At 45.5% G+C, this 24894-nt stretch overlaps 1 protein-coding gene across 6 annotated transcripts in view; it reads right to left on the bottom strand.

Annotated features, from left to right (window-relative positions):
- ADAMTSL2 (ADAMTS like 2) overlaps positions 1-24894 on the bottom strand; it is a 69144-nt gene that overhangs the window by 22086 nt on the left and 22164 nt on the right. For 2 of the 6 annotated variants that reach the window (XM_087704472.1, XM_014073245.2), the window contains exons 5-11: positions 24437-24539; positions 22365-22510; positions 22149-22272; positions 21912-21992; positions 21296-21471; positions 19556-19895; positions 7689-8064 (exon numbers count right to left, since the gene is read on the bottom strand). In XM_087704472.1, coding sequence (XP_087560598.1) covers positions 7689-8064; positions 19556-19895; positions 21296-21471; positions 21912-21992; positions 22149-22272; positions 22365-22510; positions 24437-24539 — 1346 coding nt within the window. The remainder of the gene's footprint in view (positions 1-7688; positions 8065-19555; positions 19896-21295; positions 21472-21911; positions 21993-22148; positions 22273-22364; positions 22511-24436; positions 24540-24894) is intronic. The other 4 variants (XM_087704471.1, XM_087704470.1, XM_087704473.1 and 1 more) reach the window with 4 other exon arrangements.

Below are 24894 nucleotides of genomic sequence, written 5' to 3'. Positions count from 1 at the left end.
AGAATGAATTAAGTAGCTCTACTTCCTTTCTACTGCCTGTTACTTCCTTGCCATCTTCTCTCTTTAGTGGACCGACTATTTCCTTGGCATTTTTCCTTGTTATTTATATGTTGAAAAATACTTTTTTTTGTTATCTGAGCCTTTGCTTTCCTGACTCCATCTTTGCAGATTTGGGCTATCTGCTGATATTCTGCCTTAGTTATGTGTCCTTCCTTTCATTTTTTGTAGTCCTTTTTTGTCCTTCAGTTACAGCTCCTCTTGGGAGCTGCCTATTCAAAAATGAGGACCCAGATTATTGGGGACAAGATGCTGACTCTGTAACCCACTTAGAGGGATGTAAAGCACTGTGAAGTAGTATCTAAGTCTAAGTTCTATTGCTATGTCTATTTCTTTAGATTTTACTTTTTTTTTGCCTTTTCAAGAAATTCCACTTTAGCTTTCAAGCTTTTATTTCCATGACACCTTAGTTACTAATTCTAGTTTATCAAAATCTGCTTTCCTACAATTCTTGGTTCAGAATAGAATAACAGGGTTGGAAGGGACTTTGGAGGTCTTCTAGTCCAACCTCCTGTATCCTATATAGTCCAAGCCCCTATATCATTCTGGACAAATTGTTATCCAATCTCATCTTTAAAACCTCAAGTGATGGAGCACTTCTCTCCTTGAGTAGCTTCCATCCATTGCTTCTCATTCTGCCTTCTGGTGCTTTGGAGAAGAGGTTGATCCCCTCTTCTTTGTGGCAGCCCCTGAAATATTGGAACACTGCTATCCTGTCACCCCTGGATCTCTTTTTCACTACACTAGATGTACCCAATTCCTGAAACCATTTTTCATATGTTTTAGCATCTAGCCCCCTAGTCATCTTTGTTGCTCTTTGTTTGCACTTGACTGTTTTTTTAAAATAAAGAAATACAGAGATTATTTGTTAAAATCAAGGATTCTAAAAATGTGTGCTGACTTGTACTCAAAGTTTCCATCATTTTAATATCTTCAATCAATTCTTCTGTTAGTCATGATCAAGTTCAAGGTATCAGATCCCCAAGCCCACTTGTATCTTTTGAATACAATTTATTGTATTTTTTTAAGGTCCCTTCTTGGCCTTATGGGTGGTCTGTGCCTTTCTCAATCTTGGGTCCTCTACAGAGGCCAGGGAGTTTCAGGGTTCTATGCAGAATCTTAGCTATTCCTGGCACTGCACTCATCTGGAGGTTTGTGAGGTCCAGATTCCTGGGATCTGTTGGAGTCCCTCTCCCAGCTTAGAGGTCACAGCCCCGAGTGCTCTTACCATTCACTTTGGCCTTGACTTTCCACTTCCTCTCCAGTCCCTCCTTCATGCCCTGGTCCTTCTCCAGTTTCTCATCCTCCTCTTTTCTGATGCTGCTGTCATTTGACATTTCTACATCTATCACCCCCGCTGTCTTCTGCTTGGTTGGCTTCTGCTTGGTTGGTTGATACCTGCCTGTCTATCAGGATCAAGCCCCACTGGATCTTAGCCCTCTTTTTTCCTACAACCTTCTGCAATTTTTCTCATACAGACTTAAGAGAGTTCAACCTCTATTCTGTACAGATATTCCCATACCCAATGCCACAGCTACTTGGTTGTGTTTTTCAGTGTATGCTGTTCCTACCTGCATCTTAAACCTTGCCATTATATGTTGGATTATTTAGTATTAGTAATTTAATAAATTTATATGCCGCCCAATCCCGTAGGACTCTGGGCGGCTTACAAAAACAAGATAAAAGATAAGAGTTAAAAAGAGAAAAAGAGAAACAAATTTAAAAACAACACACCATACATTCAGTCTAGGTGGGGCTGGACCTCATTCATGAAGTCAACAGCCCCAGGCCTGCCGGAATAGCCAGGTTTTAGTGGCTTTTCGGAAGGCCGAGAGAGTGGGAAGGCTCCGGATCTCTACGGGTAGATCGTTCCACAGGGCCGGAGCAGCTACAGAGAAGGCCCTCCCTCTGAGGCCTCTCTGCATAATCTGCACCTTGGGTCTGGTCCCATCACAAACATGGCATCATACCACTTCTGACTTGTTTCATAATCTGCAGCAAAATCCTAGCAAGTTAGTTAATTCATCCTTTGATTCAGATAATTTCAACATTTGTGTTGCCATCAGGTTGATGCATCTTTCTACAAGCAAGTTTATTCTTGACATACAGTATGTTGCTTTTCCTATGAAATAAGGGGGTCCCATCAAAACCATATTCTTGTGTCATATTTGGACTTGGCAAGATAAACTAGGTGGAAACAAGTAAAGCGTGGAAAACCTATTTTAAGAGCTGTGGTGGTGCAGTGGTCAGAATGCAGTTGTCAGATCCCTAAAAGTGATACTGCCATTCAATTGGGAGGAGGGGGCCCTTGGAGTCAATTTATTGGCAGTGCCTGTGACAACTGATATTTTATAACTGGTTTCCTGATGCCGAAATGCCTGAGATCCCATCATCTTTTGGAGGAATGTTTATGATGGCCATCTGGGACATAGCACTTTACTGTGTAATGGAAGATAGCCATGGGAATGTATGTTTATTTGGCTCTTAGGGCAGTTGATAAAGGAAACATCTTCACACCTGTGTATTGGATAGAATCTGCATTCTAACAAATGGGAGGGGTGTCTACTGCTTTAATTCTACTTGCATTGCGTAAGAGGATTCAGACGTTGCTTTGATTTCAATAGTTTCCATGCTTCTTAATAAAAGGTTCCTTTTGAAATACTCCGTTTCAAGGGTCTTCACTTTCTTAAGTTAGGAGATGAGCCCTTCCAACTGTACTGCAGGCTCCTTTTGCTGCCTGCCTGTCATTTGGTAGTTAAAATCTGACATCCCAAGGGCTCAGTTCCAGTCATCATCCTCAAATAAATGGATGGTGTGAACATACTAGAAATGAGGACCTAGAACAGTACCTGAGTTGCTACATAAATTACCAACAGCACAATTGGACAGACCTCTTCCTGTTTGCTGAGGTGGCCTATAATAACTCTGCTATAGCTGGTGCTGCTATAATAACATAGCAGCACCAGATTCATCCCTTTCAAAATGACTAAGGATGAGACTTTGCACCCATGCCTGAGCTGCCCTAACCACCCCCGCATTTTGAAATTAAGAATATCTTAGACTCCCATAGACACCAAGGAAAACATCAGTATTTGGAAGGACTTGCTTCCTTCAGAAACTGAATGGGTGGACCTTAAGCACATTAAAAGAGGCCAAACTTCTCAAACATTTCCACAACCAGTATCCTAACAAACCGAAATAGTACCATACTCTAACTGTATTTCTACCTTGTTTCTCTTTTATGTTGTGTCTTTCCATTTGTTTTACAGGACTAATGTCCCTGTCAAGGGGAGGCAGCCTTATCAAACCATCAGCTTCAGCTTGGCAACTTGCCGGCACCAAGGAGTAGGGAACAAAAGGGCACTTTGTTGTGAACTCTCCCATGAACTCTGCACAGAACTTAAAAGACGTCAAGATCTAGGAGAGACTAATTTATACATTGACTACCAAGCTGAGTGTATCAAAAATAAGTCCTACAGCCCACATTTCAACAACCCCACCATCCAAAACTAGGTATACACGCCCCTTACTTTCTCAAGACCCACCACTATAGACCTCAAATGCAAGCTACTTAACGCAAGAAGACTTGCAAACAAAATGCCTTCTCTTACTAAATATGGCTTTATTCAACATTATATTTGTCTACGAGACGTGGTTGAATACATCCCTCCCAGACTCCATTACCACAGTAAGAGACTATCTGTCAGATCCCTAAAAGTGATACTGCCATTCAAATGGGAGTTGGGGAGCCTCGGAGTTAAATCATTAGTTACATCTGAGTTTTACAACTTTACAACTGGTTTCCTGGCACCAGGAAACTGAAGGTCCCAACATCTCTGGGGGGGATGTTTATGATAACCATGTGGGATATATTATTACTTAAGAGTCTTTACTTTCTCAAGTTAGGAGAGGAGTCATTGCACTATCATGTTTACCGGTCCGATCGTGAAAATCGTAGAGGGGGTGGTGTTGCTATCGTCTATAAAAAGTCTCTAAATCTAAAAAATATCCAAGTTACATAGGAACTTGCTCTTCCTGAGACCATTGTCTGCGAGCTGTCATTAAATACCACATTTTGCTTCTTATGTTACAGAGCCCCTGATTATGACCTCAAACATGTGAACAAGCTAACCTCACTACTAACGTGGGCAGCCTAACCTCACTACTAACGTGGGCAGCCTCCTGCCCACACCCTCCTATCTTTCTTAGAGACCTCAATCTACCTCTTATTAATTGGACCATAAATGAATGTACATCTGAACTCATACACGCAACCTTGTACAATGCTGTTACTAATCTGGAACTAGATCAACTAGTAATTAACAACACTAGACTCAACAACTGCCTTGATATCTTCTGCAACAGTTTAAACTCAATTTATAGACTACAAATAAAAAAACCCTTTTCCAGCATGATTGACTTTTGTTTCAATATACTCCCTTACTTAGATAATCACAATGATGGTATCCCCAATTACACAAAATTATCTGCTACAATGTCCTACCTGTCAATGACTACTTCAGCATCAACAGCAACAATACATGAGCTCACAATAGATCCAAACTTAATGTAAACCGCTCCAAACTTGATTGCAGAAAATGCAACTTCAGCAATCAAGTGGTCAATGCCTGGAATACTCTACCTGATTCCGTTGTTACTTCCTCAAACCCCCATATCTTTAACTTTAAACTGTCAACCGTGGACCTCACATGTTTCCCTTTTGTTGTTGTTGTTTATACAATCATATTATATTTGCAACACATTTTATATCTTTTACGTATCCATTGTGTTTCCTTTGTCTGTACATATAAATCTTATATAACTATATCTATTGTTTCATATATCTTTTCTATTAGTTCCATATATAACATCCTTTATATCCTTTTCCTAAGAGCTCCCTAAGGTAGTGTGCATAAGCGCACCAATGTGCCCATCGTCCCTGTCCTACTGTCCCCATTGATATGTAGTCATTTTATGTGTTCATGGCCATGCTATACATATTTATATCTATCTATTTGTACCACTCATGTGAAAATGCCCATGTCTATACTAATACCTGTAACCTTGTACATGTTGACAAATAAATAAGTATTTAAGAGCCACGGTGGCGCAGTGGTTAGAGTGCAGTACTGAAGGCTCCTTCGGCTGACTGCTGGTTGCCTGCAAATTGGCAGATTGAATCTCACCAGGCTCAAGGTTGACTCGGCCTTCATTCCTTCTGAGGTGGGTAAATGAGGACCTAGATTGTTGGAGGCAAGAGGCTGACTCTATAAACTGCTTAGGGAGGGTTGTAAAGCACTATGAAGCGGTATATAAGTCTAAGGGCTATGACTATTGCTATTTGAGTTAAGAAAGAGATTTGTTTCTAGATTGATAGATATGGAAATGGTGGTAGATGGGCATCTTTGATGTAGGGGTTTCATGTCCTTTAGGCATGAAAGCCAGCTGGGTGACTATGGGGCAGGCACTGAATCATGAACTAATGCAAGGCTTATATGAGTTCACAGAATATGTTACACCACCAACAAAACCAACAAAATAAAAGTAAGCAAGTTTTAGGAGTGAAGACACTAGTCTTATGATGTGTGTCTGAACTTGGTCTGACATAAAGAGGTCATAGAAGACACCACACCCTCTTTGGTTCTGGTTACAGGGCTGTGATATAAAACCGCCCTTTTAATTTGCTACTGAGGTCTTAGGGCCGCCACACATGAGCCAGACAAGGTCATGTTCCTGTACCACAGACCACCAGGGGCTGAGCTCTGTGACACACAGAGCCACAAAATGCTCACTTCCTCCTCAACTGGATAGGAGAACTCAAGAAGGCAGATGGGAACTTGGAATGAATGACAGTAGCCCTTTCAAAGTCAAGTTGCATTCTGAGTTGGGTTGGAAAATGACTGATAATTGGCTCCCAATTTCAAGCCAACATCAGTGTAGCCACAATTTGTGCCACGTTTGGATTCCTCATGTTCTGTGCTCTCCGGGTCTGACTCGGTTGCAATGCAGGCTGCCGGAGTGCTGGACTTGGAAATTCGCCTGGCCTAGCTGAGTCTCACCTGCAATGTCCCTGCCAGCCTTGCTGTTGGGGTTTGCAGAGCAAGCCTTCTCCTTCATACTCCAAATGTCTTAGGAACTGTGTCCATCTTCTGAAGGAGGGCTTAAAAGGGCCGGGATGCAAAACCCAGATTCTGGTTCAGGCTCCTGTTATCTGGGACTGAAAGAGCTTCAATTCCAAATGAACCCCCTATCAAAAGAACCTTCCTGCTCTGTTTTCTCTGTTCCAGCATAAAACCAGAAAAATCATTAATAGCAGTATATCTTTCTTCCTTTTTATTTGAAGAAAGTTTTGATATTAAACACCTGATTGTAATCTGTATAATACATTTTTCACTTAAGGGGTCCTTAGTGCTCTCTGAGCTTGGTTGTTTTCCTGCATTTTTCATTTATTTTCAAAATTACCATAATTACCAAAAGGAAATTGATCCTAAATTTAAGAAGTTCCTCTTCAAACAAAGAAAGAGAAAAACAATTATGTGAATGTATACTTAAAATGGTGTGTAAGAGAATAAAAAAATAAATTTAAAAAAGAAAGAAAGAAAGAGAAAAACAAAACATATGAATCCTGTGCAATGTTCAATCGCCCAAACTTGTTAACTAATGGTTGCCAGTTCTGTCTTAAACCAAATTAACTGCCTATAAAAGAAGGCATTTCATATGTAAATTTAATCTACTAATAATATCTACACATAGAGGTTATCATTTCATACACCAACTGCACATTAACTGTTTATTCATTCCCCACTATCCTGTCATAGCTGAAGAAGCTTCTTGGATGAGAAGCAAAAAGCACCTTTGGGACTAAATATTTACACGCTCAAGCCTACATATGTCTCCTTCCTCCTTCTTGTAGGAATAGAACAGGAAAAAAGAGGAAACGGATAGTGCTCCAAGAAAGGAAGGAAAAAGAAAAGGAGAAATAGAATGAAATGAAGGTGGGGTAGAAGAGAAATTATGTAAAGTTCAAAGATTTTTGAGCTGGACTCAGCAAGCATCAGCCCAATAGCTCTTCCTGCCAGATCCCCATGTTTAGTACTTTTGAGGTCTCGGAGTCCTTTCCTCCTCTTCCAGGAGAAAAGGAGGGCATGCCCTATACGTATTAAGACAAGTCTCTCCTAGGTCAAACCTCCTAGGTAAGCTAGACTGGGAACATGACCAGATAAGACAATTCTACTTTTTGTAAAACTACATTAATAGAATCATGCAAGTCTATCAGTTTCCTTTCTAAGCTTCTTTCTCTGACCACTTGGGACTCCTGCCTTGCTTGTCTGATCATTCCCTCTTCTCTCTTCCTTCAAGGCCATTCTCACACACCATGATTTCTGCCTCTCTGGAGGGAAGGATGCTGTGAGGACAGAAAAGGTCTTCACTTAAAGAAGTGAGTTTCCATTGAGGCAAATGCGCAACAACTTCCTCTTTTTACACATGGTTATTTTGGAAGGCAGCTCAATTTCTTTTTGTTTAACTAACAGTATACTTCCAACTTACTATACGGGCCTTCATCTTGAAATGCATTAGAAGCAACATCAGAGCAAAATTTCACTTGCCAAGAAGCGTCCTCTGTTCCTTACCTCGTCTTCTGGGTTCTGTTCCCCATGGCAGAAGAAATAGTAGCGTTGGAAAGCTGGATCTCTGAAGATGCGTTGCTGGCTTCCTCGTGGGTCAGCTCCATAAAAGTGCCATTAGCCACATAAGCCAGCAGCTCATCACTGTCATCATAATCAACATAAAGACCGTCTATTTCAGGCCCAAAGGTGTTGATAGGTTTCACTGGAGAAAAGATACTATTCAGGGTCTTATTCCAGATGGATTCTTTCGAATCTGATCTCTTATCCCCAAAGCTGTGGAGGATTGCATTTTCTGAAAGGATCTCTTGGGAAGGGAGAAGGGAGTCCAGTTCGCTTCCATTTCCTTCCACCTTATAATTGGTTTTAGTTGTGTTTGATTCTGGAATGAAAGGGGGGGGGGAATCAAAGGTAACTGAAGTGAACAATTGGGCAAATTCAAAAAATGAAATGGAAAATGTCAGTTCTGCTCAGACTCCCAATGTTCTACTGTGATAATCCAGAAAACCCTTGAGATAAGGATTGTAAATCCAATTTTTATAATTCCATAATGTAGATGGAGACTTCTGAGGCTGAGAGATAATGTTGGGTTCACACACTAAATCCCATAGTTTTGCTGTAAAAATAAAACTTGATAATCTAGAGTTGCTTGGTCCAGAAAACCTGGCATTCTGGACACGGCCCAATTTGACCCAGTAACTTCAATGTGACTCATTCAGATTTGGAAGAAAATTTAACAGCAGAGGGCTCTGTTTCTTACACAATATGGGAACAACACAAACAGCAGAAACTTTTTCATTTAAACTCTTCAGACTGTTTTAAGAGTATAACAAAGCATGCCAAAATTGATAGAAATGCATGCAGGTGAAAAAGGTGTCCATAATTTGCTCCAATGAAGAATGTGATTGTTGTTTGCTATACTATAGTAGCCATTAGGATGGCAAACATGCTTGCTAAATATTGCACCAATAGATTGATGAAATGGGTAAAGGATCAAGGTTGTTATTTTTTTTAACAAGGAATACTGTGTCCCTTTCCTGAACTAGACAGCAAAGATTCTTCTGGAATGAGGTGACATACAAGGAATTTGGAGGGCTGCACAAGCCATGGAGGCCCTGGGCAATGGCCACTTGAGTGTAAGAAAAGAAAGGGCCCAAGGATTCCAGGGAGCTGCCCAGAATATGGGGGAGAAGCGGGGGGGGGAGACATGGAAGGCAGGAGCCGAAGAATGCACTTTGTTCAAAAGGAAGAGGTCACACGGAAGAGAAGGAAGTATGGTGTTACATATGAAGGAAATGCACTGAGACCAGGAATCTGAGGGTCCAGCCAGAACATCTGGGTAGGAATGGAAGGGAGCAGAACATTATTAGAGCAGAGTTAGAGATTGCCAAACTAGGCAGATGATCTGGAGAAAGTCCTTCTGGATTAATTTCCAAATGTTTGTGGAAGGAAGACACAATAATAACAGACAAATTCAACTACTTGCACATCTGTTGGAAAACCAACTCAGCCAAAATGGCAAGGTCCCAAAATGTTCTTCCGTGGCCTTGGTTGGCTTTATTTTGTAGGAGGCTGATGAAAAACAAGGAGACTGATTCTCCCAAATCTTATTGCAACCCCTGGAAATGCCGTAGGATTTTTGCAAGGAAGCAATTCTCTTTTCTTAGGGTCCTAGAGAAAGGAGAACTGCTCATATCTCCCCCCAGGCTCAGAAGATCCAACTTCAACGCCCTTAAAAAAAGTAGTGAGCAGACTCCCAAGGAATGCCAGAACTGTAGAGGCCTGGATGGGATGCAAGAGGCTTTGGCTCACCCAGGCAACACTGAGGCACCGGAAACCTTCCATCTTTGGTTCAGGATGGGGTGGCACACAATCTGGGGATCCACCTGGACCCAGCTTTGGCTAGGAGGGCTTTGTGTGCAATTTCCAGTTGTGCATCAGATGTGCCTGTTCCTGGCCTGGAGAGTGGGGAGAGTCTGCTCATGCCTTAGACCCCTCCCACTAGGATTACTCTATGTGGGCTGCTCTTGAGGAATATATGGAACTTCAGGTCCTGCTCCATAAACTACTCCCGGTGTGCTTCTGGGTACAATTCAAGATTCTGGTTGTCAACTTTAAAGCTTTTTCATGGCTTAGGTCTGGATGGTCTTTTTTCTACTGCTTCTATCCATCCTGTCTGCTCTAGTAGGAGAGGCATATCTTGGGCATCATCAGTAAAAGAGTGTCAGCTGGCAGGGCCCAGAAAGAGGCCCTCTTCTGCCATGACCACTGCGCTTTAAAACATCATCCCATTGTCTCAAGTGGTCTAGTGTCTCTTGCTTGATCAGGGGGTTCGACTAGAAGAGCTCCAAGGTCCCTTCTAGGTCTGTTATTCTGACACCAGACTAGATCTGACCCTGATGGTCCTTTAAAATATCATTGAAATGTAGTTTTGTGCAAAGATGTGGGTATCTGGGTGTATGAAAGAGCCCACTTCTTGGCTTTGTTGATGGTCATGTTCAAGATGCTTGACTGCCACATGTTTTTATTTTTCTAGTACACATTTTATCTATTTTACTCTAAGCCACCTAAAGACGCATATGTGATATTAACAGCTTAACAGAGTTGGAAGGGACTTTGTAGGTCATCTAATCCAACCCCCCCCCAAGCAGGAGACCCTATATCATTTCAGACAGAGGGCAGTCCGGTCTTTTCTTGAAAGCTTCCAGGGATGAAGCTCCCACAAACCTCTGAAGGCAACTTCTGTTCCTTGGGTTGATCGTTCTCACTGTCAGAAAATTTCTCCTTATTTCTAGGTTGTTTCTCTCCTTGATCAGTTTCTATCCATTGTTCCTTGTCTGGCCTTCAGATGCTTTGGAGAATAGCTTGACCCCCTCCTCTTTCTGGCAGCCCCTCAAACATTGGAAGACTGATCTCATGTCTCCCCGGTCCTTCTCTTCACTAGACTAGCTATGCCCAGTTCCTGCAGCCGTTCATTGTATGTTTTAGTTCCCTAATCAAATCAAATCAAATCAAATCAACACATGGAAAATTAACACAATTATCAATGAGAGTACATCAAAACTTAGTATATTGCAGGGCTATGTTTTAGGCCCTGTGTACTTCAACATATTTATAATAATGAGGGTTTAGAAAACAAGATTATATTTGCAGATGTCACAAATAAAGGAACAACAAAAACAGTTTAAAAGATAGCTCAAAATTCAAGAGGATCTTGATAAAGTAGAACTGTGAATCATGTAACCCCTAATCCTTCTCTTAATTGGACTAGAAATACCTAGTTCAGTCAACCATTCATCATATAGTTAGGCTCCAGATCCCTTAACATTTTGAAGTATATTGTGCAAAGTTATGAGGAAGCAGATTTCAATTGGAGATAGGAGGAATATGTCAACTTGCAAAGCATCCCTGGCCTGCTCTTATCTAAGTGATAAGAGACATTCAGCAATGGAGCATAGTGTCTTGTCAGGAGAGGTGGAGTCCCTCTTGCTTCAATTCATTTTGGCAGATATTATTGAAGATGCTTTAGAAATGCTGTACTGGGGAGTGGTGGGAGCCCTAATCTCCAAGGTCCCTTTCATTGCATTCTGTGGCTCTATCATTATATACTGTAGTCTTCATTTTTAATTGGACCACTTTACTTGGTCCCCTCCAACTCTTGCTTTGATGACATGTTGATTCTTCTTCTTGTGCCATATCCACCATCAGATGTTGGCAATCCTATTTTTGTCAACAGCCACATGAAAAAATCCTGCTGAGTTTCTTCAAACCAGACCCCTAGGTTTTGAAGCCATGATGTTCTTCTTCTGCCTGGACCTCCTTTGCCTTCAATCTTTCCCTGGAGGATTAAGTGAAGGATGCGGTATTTATCTGGGCGTCACATCACATGTCCAAAATATTCTAACTTTCACTTTTTAATGGTTTTGATGATCTTCTGAGGCAGTTTATCATCTCATTTGTGATTTTGTCAACCCAGCTTATATGTAATAGCCATCTGTAAATCCACATTTCAAATGCTTCTAGTTTCTTCAAGAGGTTTTCTGTCCGAGACTAACTTTCTACTCTGTAGAGCAGGATAAAATGGCAGTTGGACTTACCTGAACTGCATGTTTAGAAGAAAGGCGTGGGAGGAGTAACCAATGGGTATTAACCCAGCCCTCTTGCCTATAGGAGACTGAGGTAATCTTTTGAAGCCACACCTATGGTCCTCCTCTGACTTCCCCAGATTAACCAATGGATCGTAGCAGAATCTGAAAGGAAGGACAAATAAGAACAGCCAACACATATCCTTCCTAACCGTTATACCTGAACCTGGACTCGCTCAGGCCCCCTAGGCGCAGGGTGCCCAGTACGGGGGGGGGGGGAAGTGACTCCTCCCACACCTTTCTTCTAAACATGCAATTCAGGTAAGTCCAACTGCCAGTTTCCGAAGAGGAGGCGTGGGAGGAGTAACCAATGGGACATACCAAAGCTAGATGTCCTGGGAGGGATTAGATGGGCCTGAGCCCCCTGGAGAGTCCAGGACTCCCCACAGTACCCTCCTGCCGAAGGCAGCCTCCGCAAGGCGTCTAGTCTGTTGTTTGATGTTTGATAAAGGGAGAAGGAGAGGCCCAGGCGGCCGCCCGGCAGATCTCCTCTATGGGGGCCTGGGTGGACCAGGCTGCTGAGGTGGCTGCACTTCTGGTGGAGTGTGCTGTGATGCCCTCTGGGACCTGGAGTCCTCGTACCCTATAGGCCTGAGAAATGGCCACTCTAATCCATCTTCTGATAGTGGCCGGAGAGACCTTAGTTCCCCAGGAGGAAGGTTGGTAAGACACGAAGAGGGCCTCCGGACGCCTAAAGGGGGCCGTGCGCTTAAGGTATATGCGCAAGGCTCTTCTGACATCCAGCTTGTGCCAGGATGTCTCCCTCTCCCCGGAGGGATGGGGACAGAAATCCGGTAGGATGATTTCTAGATCCCTGTGAAAGGGGGAGTTAACCTTGGGCATGAAGGCGGGGTCAAGCCTGAGGATGACCCTGTTATCTAAGAAGGTGCAGAGATCCGCCCTGCTGGAGAGAGCGTTGATCTCAGAGACTCTCCTGGCTGAGGTGATGCCGACCAGGAAACCGACCTTAAGGGTCAGCAATTGGAGGGAAATTTCCCTCAAAGGTTTGAACGGTGCTTCCGTCAAGGCCTGGAGGACCATGGGAAGGTCCCAGGTGGGGAATCGATGGACCACTGAGGGTTTCAGATTCGCTGCCCCCTTGAGGAAGCGTTTCAGCACCGGATGTTGGGACAAGAGGGGGCATTCACCCCCCCCAAAACCGTGGAGAGGGAGGAGACCTGTCGCCTAAGAGTACTGGTGGCCACACCCTTCTCATGGCCCTCCTGGAGGAAGTCCAGGACTTGTGGAACTGAGGCCGAAGCTAGTTGGAGGCCCAGAGCTCGGCACCAGTCTGCGAAGGCCACCCAGGAAGCGTTGTAGATGTGGGTGGTGGACTGCCTTCTGGATGCCTCTACTGTCCTGATGACACTTTTGGAAAAATGGGCCTCCCTTAATTGTTCCCGCTCAAACGCCAGATGATCAGATGAAGCCACTACGGGTCCGGATGCTCCAGGCATCCCCTGTTCAGGGCTGGGGACAGCCACCAACGAAACGATAGCAGCACCTGGGGGGACACTCGGATCCTGAAGGAGGCGTCGCTCGTCCCGGCTCTCTGGTGGGGTAGCAGGAACCACTGGAGCTCCCTGGCGTGTAGTCGAGCCCACGGCACGATCCATATGCACGAGATGAACTTCCCCAGGAAAGAAGAACTACAGGGACAGAGCGTAATTTGCGAACCTCATGGATCATCTTAACAATGCTGTCCTTGCGATCCTGGGACAGAAAAACCTCCCCCACTACTGAATCAATGATGGACCCTAGATGAAGGAGCCTGGTGGTTGGTACCAGGTGACTCTTCTCCAGGTTGATGGAGAAACCCAGGGCCCTGAGGGTGTTGATGGTGGTCCCCAAGTCCTGTTCAGCTGACTCTGGTGATCTGGCTAAGACGAGGATGTCGTCTAGATAACAGAACAAACGGACTGGGAGGGAGCGTAGATGACCAGCGGCCGCTGCTAGAACCTTAGTGAATGTCTTGGGTGACCGCCAATGGGGTGATCCAGGGATGGATTACTTGAACCTGCGGAAGGGGCGACCGCCTTCTCCTCGAAAGGGCCGCTTGCCTTGCTGTTGGCCCCTGAATCTGTCCCTCTGGAATTGTCTATTCCCCTGGCTGTGGAACCTGGGGTTCTGGTACCTCTGGTTCTGGTTGTCCCCGTCGGGTGGTCTGTATGCAGTCCTCCTGGGGTATGGCGCATGGCAGAAGTCCGAGAGTCTGGTCGTTGTTGGGAAGACCTTCCGCTTGTTCTTATCCTCCACGAGGATAGGATCCAGCGCCATCCCAAACAGCTTCTCCCCGGTGTAGTCTGCCCGTTAGGTGCCACTTCATCCAGGACTCTGCCTGCCAGTGGCGTAACCAGAGCAGGCGCCCAGAAGCAACCGAGGAAGACATAGCCTAAGACGCATACTTTACCGCGTCCAGAGTGGCGTGCGCTGAGAACTGCATTGCCGCCAGCATCTTGGATATGTCTTGCAGCAGGCGAACCTCTGAGGCCGGAGTCCTGTTCCTCAGCTGCTCCAACCACAGAACCGTGGACCTGTTGAAGAAGGAAGCTGAGGCGGCCGCCCTGATGGTCCAGATGATGGCCTGGAATGTCTTGCGCAGAACAATGTCTGCCTTCTTGTCCTCCGCCTTGAGACAGTTGGCAGTGTCTCCTGTGATAACCGCTGAGGATGAAGCTAGGGTGGCCCACTGTTCCCTCTAAGGTGCGCGCGTGCGCGGCTGCACACATGGAAAGAAATCCCCGCGCAGAAGTTTCTAACTGCCGCGCAGAGATTTCTACCAAAGCAAACGTGGGGAAGTCCTTTGCAGGCGGCTAGAACAGGCCGCCCGCAAAGGACCTCCCCAGACTTGTTTTGATGAGCCGCCAGTCCTCTTGCTTCTTCTCCTTCACCAGCAAAGCTCCCGCTGGCTTCCCGGCCCATGGCTTTGGCATTTCTCCCTCCACGCGGAGCCCCTGAGCTGGCTCCCGCGTTATCCCTCCCCCTTTCTCCTCTGCCATGCTTTTGAGGCCGCGGGAGCTAGTAGGAAAGTGGCGGAGGGCTCGGCCACTTTCCTACTAGCTCCCGCGGCCTGAAAAGCACGGCAGAGGAGGAAGGGGGAGGGATAACGCGGGAGCCAGCTCAGGGGCTCCGCGTGGAGGGAGAAACGCCAAAGCCATGGGCCGGGAAGCCAGCGGGAGCTTTGCTGGTGAAGGAGAAGAAGCAAGAGGACTGGCGGCTTTGAAATGCAACCCCTGCCTTGGTCCCGCCGGCCGCGGATTTGATTCGGCGTAAGTGGGAGCCGAACACATGCTGAGCCGACTTTGCGCAGTGAGGCGGAGTAATTCAACCCCCCCAAATAACGTGTGTGTGTGTGTGTGTGTGTGTGTGTGTGTGTGTGTGTGTGTGAGAGAGAGAGAGAGAGAGAGAGAGAGAGAGAGAGAGAGAGAGAGAGAGAGAGAGAGAGAGAGAATTGGTGGCCAAAGGAGTGGAGGGAGGGAGGGAAGGAAGGAAGGAAGCCCTCCCCCTGTGAAAAAAACTGAAGATGGAGCAGTGAATGAATAAACCATAAAAGCAACAAACAGTTAATGCGTAAGTAAGCTGAGGAGGAAGTTCTCAACTAAGGAAGAAATATTAGAAAGAAATATAAAAAGCTCAATATGCCAAAACACTTATTTTAGTCTTCATTTAATTACTTGTATTGTAGTCTGATGTAACATCTTTTTAAAGTTAACGTTAGAAAAGATAGGGTACAAAACTTAAATAATAAAAAAATGTACATTCATTTTGAAAAATAAATGCAATACTTGATTAATTTCATATCTTTATTTAAAATAGTTTTGGCATGGCATATGATTTTATTGACTCAGTTGGAAATGATGTGGATGTTGTATCTGACTCTGAGGTATATATATTCTTAAGTAACATAACATATAGCATATTGTCCAAACTTGCTAGACTATTTAATTGATCTTACTACTTTAAAGGGGGAGAGTTTCATGATAAATTATTTTATTACATTTATGTTGCATTTATATATTATATTTATTACATTTATATTTCACATTATATATTTGTATTGTTATTTTAGTGTTTATTGTCAATTTTGATAGATATTATATTGATATATCAATACTGATTTTACTCATACTAAATAACAATTACTGCTATTATTTATCAGCATCAAATATTTACAGTTTTTAATATTGAGAGTCGTATTTTAGAATAATAGGATTATCTTTTAATAGGATAATTGGCAAAATCTAATTCACACGTGATGGGTTGCATTCCAAAGAATATGAGAGGACAGGTTGCCTGCAAAATGCCAGGACCCAGGACCCTGTTGGTGCCATGTCTCTCTCTAGCCAATCTAACAATGTAAAAGCTGAGCAGAGAGCCTTTTTTTTTTCCAGGGTGAGCGGAAAAGTATAGTGTTTGAGTGGCACTTTTCATGCCTGGCATTCATCGGGTTCAAACCTCGCTCGCAATTGGCGCTTGACGCTTGGAATGTTGCGCAAATGTCCAGCAGACGCGACAGCAGTTCAAACTGTGGCTCTCTTAGGTGCTCAGGCATGAAACTGTGCCGCTCACACACTGTACTTTTCCGCTCACACTGAAAAAAAATTAGAGGGAACATTGGGGTGGCCACTGGATTGTCCACCTCAGGTACCTGGAGAGCTTGGGCAAAGGTCTGATTAAGATTGTAAAACTTTCTCTCATTTCCCCCTGGAGTGGGGAAGGACCCTGGCTTTACCCACTGGGACTTGAGCACCTCCATGAACATTTCTGGCGTGGGAATCTCCTCCTTAGCCACGGGAGGTCTATGGAAGGGCCCCTTCTTCCTTTTACCTTTCCAACCCCAGATGTCTCAGCTACAGCCTTAGGATCTGGTAGGAGATCCAGATCTGCTGTGGCCGATGCCTTGCAAAGCAAGGAACTGAATAAGGACGGGGGAAAGAGGCCCGCTACCATGGAATCATCCTCTACCTGGGGATCCTTATCCTCTGAGAACCCCACATCCTTCAATTCTCCCTCCTCCAGGTCGGAAGCCTCGCTAGCCGTGGAAGGGGAGGGAGACCTGGCTTCCCTGGCAGCTGAAGTACTGGGGCGTTCTTGCTGTCCCCTGAGAGGCTCCTGTGGGGCCCTGCTCCTGGAGCTCTGAGGATTCTGGTTTAAACTAGAGGCCATTACCTGGGCCAATGCCCTAGCCAGCATGTCCTGGAAGCTGTTAGTGATATCAGGCAGGGCAGGCTGGAGCTCTGGAGGCTGGAGAAATTCCCTGGGTTCAGGGGATAGAGGAGCCAAGCGAGGCCTGGCTGGACTGGTGGCCCTGCGCCCAAAGGGATCCACTCTCGACTCCGCTGGAGGAGCAGATGAAAGGGGGGGCGATTGAGAACTGTGCCCCCTATGGGAGCCCCTTGGTGAGGCTGGAGATGCTGCCCAGGCCTCAACCCGGGCTGGATGCCTGCGGGAGGATCGTGATCTGAAAGGGGAAGGGCTGATGGTCGCCCTGAACTCCCTGGCCGAGGCCCTGGTCATCCTGGCCTCCTTCCTGGGGGCTGCCTTCTTGGGGGCCCTGGCCTTGTCCCTCCTCATTGGGGATCTCCCCCTGAGAACCGGGGAAACGCCCCTGGAGGTTCTTTTGTCTGGGCCCACACCCCCTGGGGCCCTGGGCCTGGCATCCCTGCTCCTAGTCGCCTCCGCCATTACTTACGGTTGCCAACCTCCTCCTTTCTGAAGCCGGCTGCAAAGGTAGATTCTAGCCCTCGAGGCTTGGATCCGCTTCTCTGATCTTCTGCTGCTGGTTTGTGGCCTCAGCTGCCGGCAGGCACAGACCTGGAATACCTCCCGGATCACCGGCGGGGTAGAGCCTAAAGGAAGCCTCTTCTGGCTTCCTGGTGCCTTGTGAGTGCTTTCGGCGTCTGTAGGGGAAACGCTGGTCACGCGCTCACCCACGTGCTCCCAAAATGGCGACGGCAAAGATGGCGACCGCTGCTGCAGCCCAGGCTTCTTCACGCAGCTGGGGAACGCTGGAATGATCCTTGATGGATCCTCGGTCCCTGCAGGTCCTCCTTGGCTCTTCCGGATGCCACGCAGCCTCTCTTAACGCCCCTGCGATTTTGGGGGCTTCCACCTCTCTTACGCGACCAGCCGGTCGCACGGAGCGCATGCGCACATGCTGGCAAGCACGAAGCTTGGATCAGCGACGTGGAGCACAGCAGAGGAGTGTTGAGACGGAGAGAAGATTTCTTCAGGTAATCCTTTGTTGTTGAACAATGTAGCGGAAAAGAAAACTCCTAAGTCTACGAAAAGAAGGGAGAGTCAGAGTAACACTCCTTTCAGGCCGGAGACTGAGGTTAATCTGGGGAAGTCAAATGAGAGCCGTAGGTGTGGCTTCAAAAAATTACCTCAGTCTCCTATAGGCAAGAGGGCTGGGTTAATACCCATTGGTTACTCCTCCCACGCCTTCTCTTCAGAAACAAGATGTAACATCTGACAAGCTTCATTTTCAATCTTAGGCTTATGTCATGACTGCAGGAGACCTTTTCCATTTTGAAGAATGCTGTTTGAGCTTTCCCTATCCTTGTCTTTACTTCACTGGTCATGTCTCAGCTTTTATGTAAATTAAAACCAAGGTACACGATCCCTTCAACTTTTTCTAGTGGTATTCGTTCTGAATTTATCAGTGGTAAGTTAATGGGTTGTTTGCTGATGACCATGATCTTGGTTTTTGAGGTGTTCAGCTTCAAGCCATATTTTTCAGATATTTCTGAGATTCTGTTGATGAGGAGCTGAAGGTCTTCGTGCTTATTGGCAAGCAGAACTGTATAACAGTACCGTATATCTTAAATTGTTGATCTGAACTTTGAGGCCAGTATCGATGTTTTCCATGGCTTCATTGAAAATTGACTCAGAGTAGATATTAAACAATAGCAGAGACAAATACAGCCCTGTCTGACTCCTCTTTGTATTTCTGCATGTTGATTAGCAAGAAAAATAAATAAGATTTGGATGGCATGATAATTGAATGGATGGCTCAACAACTGTAGAGTCTTATCCATTGTTTCTCATCAATCTGAGCAGAGGCATCCAGCGAGATGATCCAGGGCTCAGGGCTACTTTTCAAGCATTAATCATTTGGATAAGGAGATGGAGGGAATACTTGTCAGATATATAAATTGAGTGATTGGGTTAATACCGGAAAAGACAGAACAGAATTCAAAGCAATCTGGATAGCTTAGAGCAGAGTTTCATGCTAGTTGGGAAATTCTGAAAGTCCAGACACAAAGTGACCATGGCTGAGAAACACCACCTTCAAGAAATGAATTGAAAGAAACAGAACAATGTTGAATATTTTCCACTAGAAAACAGAAATCAAACCCTTGGCCTCGATTCATGAAAACCTTGGAACAGTAGTAGATGGCAAAATGAATTGCCAGCTGTACAATATGGTGGCAAGGAAGGCAAATACACTTTTGGCCACATCAATCCAAACAGTTTCCAAAGCTCTAAAAGTCCCTGTTTGTTTGTCCAAGTGAAGGCTGGACAGGCATTTGGGTGGGATGCTGTCACTTGAATTCCCTTCTCAAAGGCCATCCAGCTTGAGAGCTCACAGAAATTTACTGCCATGGAAATGAAAAGGGCAGCTTGAAGGTCTTGCTGGAAAAAGGCCTTTCTCGCAAGACCTTCAGCGGCCACCAGGCAGGACCTCGACAAGAAGAAGGCTGTCCTCAGGTGTGGGTTACTCACCTATGGAGGGTTTGCTCGGGAGGGGAGGGCCGTACTCAAGAGGGGTCCTGGGGTAAACTTCATTGGTCTGCTGCATCTTGCTCAGCTTCAGGTTGTCCCCTCGCCCTTGCCGGCCAAAGAGCAGCTTCTCCAGATGGCCCCTTTCTTGGGAGACGGTGGCCAGCAGGCTGGCATTGAGCTGAGTGAGCGCCCAAAGGAATCCTCCTTCATACTCAGTTTTTTCTTCGCTATTTGATTCAGAGAAGCCGTAGTAAAGTGGCGGCAGCTTTTTCAAATAAGGTCTTGTCTGCAGGATGTATTCGTATGTAATTGATGGGTTTTTACCATTTTGGTTCCAAACCTGAAGGAAAGGGGGGGGGGAATGCCACATCCTTGTTATGTAAAGCAAGGGAGGGGACACAGCTCTTAAGGCAGGAGCTCAAAGGCCCCAAAAGCCACAGACCCCAAAGCCAATCCTCTCTCTCATCACTGGGAGAGGCAGAATGACAGGCTTATCAGGGAGAATGTCTACACTGTAATGTCTCCCCACCCTTGAGAGGACCTGGGCAGGCCTTCAGGTGAACCTATCTTGTCCTCGGCCCTTTCACAAAGTCCACTTGGCACAAGAAGGATTACAGACCATAGAACTGAAGGACCAAGGAAAGGTGGGGGATTAATTCTCTGCACACTTTCCAGAAACCTAAGGTGCATCCTGGGGGTACTTGAGGGGTCCCTGAGTGCTGCTCCTCCTCAAGGCAAGATCTGTTAAAGGCTTTTGGGCTGATTACTTAGTTTTGATCAGGTTTATATATCACTGCTGTCCTACTGACTGTGAGTGGTTACAGCCACAGAGAGTAAAACTATACCAAGCAGTCAATTATAGTAATTAATACCCCACCTTTCCTTGGTCTGCCAGAGCTCCTCTGAAGAGCCAGGTTTATCCCAGTCTCTGAAGGAATAATATAAGGGGAGGGATCCAGATACCAGGGCAGGCTGTTACACAGGGGGGAGGCCTTTCAAAGACACCCCAACAGAAAGTTGACACCGCATCCCTTATGGAGTGTGACCCTCAGTTTCCTTGGCAAGGGTGTTACATGAGTCATAACTACCTAGGCCATCACAAGCTGTGCCAAACTGTCTCTCCCGCAGGGCTTCCACCCATTGTACCAGATCCAGTGGCAAAAACATGTTTTGGGTCTCCTCAGTCAACAAGGGTGACTTGGTGAATCCTAGGAGCCATGCCTTCCCTAGGGAACAGCCTCCCTTTGAAGGTACTGACAGCCCCAACTATGCTGGACCCCACAATTCAAGAAGGATTCTGGAACATGGGCTCAGGAATGATGACAAGGATTAAATCCTATGAAGAATAGGTAAAGAAACTGGGTATGTTTAATCTAAAGAGAGCTAAAGGGAGACATGATAACCATCCTCTGATGCCTCAAGTACCCTCCGAGGGAAGAGAAGTTGGATTTATTCTGCGGAATGCAAGCATGTAAGAGAAGAATTGGTCTGTGGAAGCTTTACAGAGAGAGGGATCCAAAATCAAATTAAGGAGAAATTTCCTGACTGTGAAAGCTATTAAACAGTGAAACAACTTTCTTTCTAAAGCTGCCATCGCTGGGTGTTTGGGCAAGAACATCTCTGGAGTATCTTCCAACTTTATGATTTTACAATGTATTTTCTTTGTTTACATACTGGTAACAAGATGGGCGACATTCATGCACTGAAAGGTATTCATATGTTCCAAGAAACAAAACTTACCATGACATTTAAGCCCTGATTGGTAGGCCCTTGTGCAACAATATATTCTATGCCGGTCTCAAAAATGTCCATGGGTCTTCTGTATTTGAAGACAGTCCCTGCAATATTGAAGTTTTGGGGGATGTCTACTCTGTAATCCCCATTGAAGAAGTAAGAGCCACCTTCATCTGCAATGGCTGCAAAATCCAAACGAGAGGCCACAATTTGTACGGTAGGAGTTATTGAAATAACACCCACTTTCCTTTCTGCCCTGGTCACAGACTCTTCAATGCTACTCTGTGTAAAAGCCACTGGTCAGGCCTGAATGAAATAACACCCCAACTACCCAGCCCACTGTGAGAATCTGCTTCGTGACCAGGGCATCGTGATCAGTGTTAGCAAGAGGAAGTTGGGAGGCAGTTTATTTTTTTGAGGAGAAAAGAGAAGGTAAGAGAAAAGAGAAAAAGCCACAGAAACAAGACAAATGTCAAGCAAGCAGGCAGGGTGAATTTGGAATTGTTACAATCATGAAGCCAGGGTAGGCTGTAGATTTAGATTACAAAATGAAAATACTTTGCTTCCTAACAACGCAAGACATCAGGGTTTCACTGGTTATTGTCCCAAGTATAATACAAACCCAAAACATCAGCAGACTTCTTCCGTTCGACTATCTGGATATCTGTTGCTCCAGCAGGGATGTGAGTCACCAAAGAGTATCCTGCAGAACAGCCCATGGATGAGGAAGAAGCAAATCACCAGGGATGGCTAGAATCACCAGAAGGAGGGGAGGGGACCCTCCCACCGCTTGGCTTCCCTACCCAAGGCTGAACTTGCTCAGGGCCAAGGCTGTCCTCAAGGCCCCCTCTTGCCTTACCAAGCGGAGCATTTCCCTTCCGGTAGCTCCCAGTTACGTGAGTGCAACTGCTGCCGTTCCCTTGACAGACCCCGCATTTATCCAGGGCGTGGGGGGAGAACAGAACCCCATCGCATCCGATGGGCTAGAAGCAGCAGAAGAAAGAGTGCCTTGAGAGGCGGCCGGAGCAGCTGCAAGAATTCTGCGGGCAAGAGGGCAACCAAAACACTTAACAACCTCACATTTTCCAGACACGCACACCCCTAGGAACGAAGAGGTTTTGCAGGAGGTGCCATCTCGGGCCAGGACCATCAGCTGCCTCTGCCCGTCAGTGGTGGTGCAGTGGAGATCACAGGGCTTGCTGGAGATGTGGACATAGTCATCTGAAGGGAGACACGGAGGTGCTAAAGAGTCAGGGCAATTACATATATATATATATATATATATATATATATATATATATATATATATATATATATATATATATATATATATATATATATATATATATATATATATATATATATATATATATATATATATATATATATATATATATATATATATATATATATATATATATATAATCACTCAGTGTTATAAAAGCTCCTTTGAGTCTGATACATGGAAAACGTAAGTAGGAGGACTTTGCATCAGTCAATCCTGTCAGCCTTGCCAGGTAACCAGACAAGAAACAGCCAGATGAGGTAATTCTAGTTTATTTTAAAGCTACATAAACAGAATAATGAATGCTTGAAAGTACTTTTCTCCTGCTGTCTCCTTTACAGTCCGGGCAACTAAGGGAGGGTCTCTTTTGGCCCTTTGGCCTCTCCAGCTGCAGGCTATGTGGTCTGTTTTCTAGGGAACATCTCAGTCTCCCAAGGTCTTTCCCACATATCCTTACAGATTGTGGCAAGGTCCTCAGGGCTGTGACCTCAGTCACCTATGTGCTGGACACATACCCTCCCTGGTTGGTCAAGGCCCCCGAGGAGGATACTGTAGTTGGGTCCAAGTGGCAGCCAATGTCTTTTTGCAGGAAGGAGTGGTTGTGCCCACCTTGAAGGGGGGTTGTGGGGGCTCATCTCCTCCTCAAGAACCATCTTTCGACCTTACTATATTGGACAACTTCCACTGAGTCCCCACTATTTCCTGTCCAGGATTAAGGTGAGGAAGAGAGTGGTTAGCTTTCAACTCCAGGAAGCCCTCAATGAGGTGGATTATCTGGGGCCCCTGCAGTTGGGATTAAGCTCAGTCTACCATTTAAGACTGCCTTCATTGCTATTGTTATTGTTATTGTACTTAAATACAACAAAATTGGTTCTGATTTCTGATTTCTTTAGATGCGTTACTTGGAACGCTGACACGGGATCTCTGGACAGCTTTCAGTACCATTGACCATTGCTACCTTCTTGACCAGCTGTGAAGTCAGGCAGTGCTTTGCAAGGGTTCTCCTCCTTTCTGGGAGGGGGGGTTTAGTTCCAGCCAGGGATCGTGTATGGTAGAGGTCTAACCCTGGGTTTCTAGATTAATGTGGGATACTGCAGAGCTGGGTCTCTTGCTGCTCCCTTTTAAGGTAGCAACTGTGACTGAAGCCTCTGCACAGAGACATCCCGTGTCGACTTGACCTGTTCCTGGACTGGGAGGCCTTCCTCATGGACTCTCATGTGTTGTTGTTCCACCCTTTAAGACCTCCCACCTGGTCCAGAATGTGGCAGCTGGTGCAGTACTGGGCACCTCTTGGTTTGCCCAGGTGGCATCACTGCTGTATGAGATTCTTTCCTGGTGCAATTCAAAGGTTTGCTTATTAATGAATGGCCCGGAGCCAGTTTTATTGCAAACCCCCTGCAGACTTCCCTGAGGATACTGGCAATTCCTCCAGATTGGATGGGGTGGGCCTGCTCCACTTCCTTCCCTTAAACATTCTCATCTAAGGGCCCCAAGAAAGCCCTATTCTCTTTAGCTACCACTGCCCTGTGGACACTCTTCCCCTGGAGAATTGGCAGCGTCCACCCACTTCGTCTTCCTGAAAGCACCTTTCCTACCAGGTGCTTGGACAGCAGGTTGGAGCCAGGGCTTGCAAAGAAGAATGGATGGAGATGTGAGATCAGGTGCCTGTTTCGTCTTACTATTTTGCTGTTGTGGTGGTATTTTACAAAATGGATAGCTATATAAATCCTTAAAATAAACAAATAAGATAACAAAACACATGGCATCTTGCACAGATTTTCCTTTTTCTTAGAGCAGGAAAGAGCCTTGTTCATTTTAACAATGCTTCTTGTTGCAAAGATCAAAACCCGCCACTTGCTTACCTGGATACAAAGGTTTCCAGTGAAAGGTGTGCCCATTGTAGACCCGAGAGTTGAATGAGGAGCACTGCTCCTCCCGGAAGCTCCTTCCACTTGGAGGACACTGCTGGAAGGAAGAGAATACCGGGTGAGGCCCAGGGAGCCACTGCCCTGACGGCTCCTCACGCTGCCCACCTGCCTTCAAAACCAAGCCTGTGCATCACAATTAAAGGGGGGGAGGGGATGCAAGAGATTTCTCAGCTTGTGTGTTCTGTAGCTTCAAAGAATCCACACCTTCCAGTCAAAAGCCAAACAAAGTCTCTAAATAGGGAAGTGTTAGTACAGGTAATCTTTGACACATGACCATTTGTTTAATCACCAAAGTTACAACTAAGTAGAAAATAGGGAATGTCAGATCCAACACCTTCAACTTGGCTTCTTGCTGGCATTCTTCCATCAATTGGGGACATGGGAGTGGGGGG

This window comes from Thamnophis sirtalis, unplaced genomic scaffold, assembly GCF_051295495.1.
Source record: "Thamnophis sirtalis isolate CommonGarterSnake01/CBP01778 unplaced genomic scaffold, rThaSir2_p1.2 scaffold_2, whole genome shotgun sequence".
In the NCBI taxonomy this organism is placed as follows: Eukaryota; Metazoa; Chordata; class Lepidosauria; order Squamata; family Natricidae; genus Thamnophis; species Thamnophis sirtalis.
This window is presented reverse-complemented; position numbering and strand designations above follow the sequence as displayed.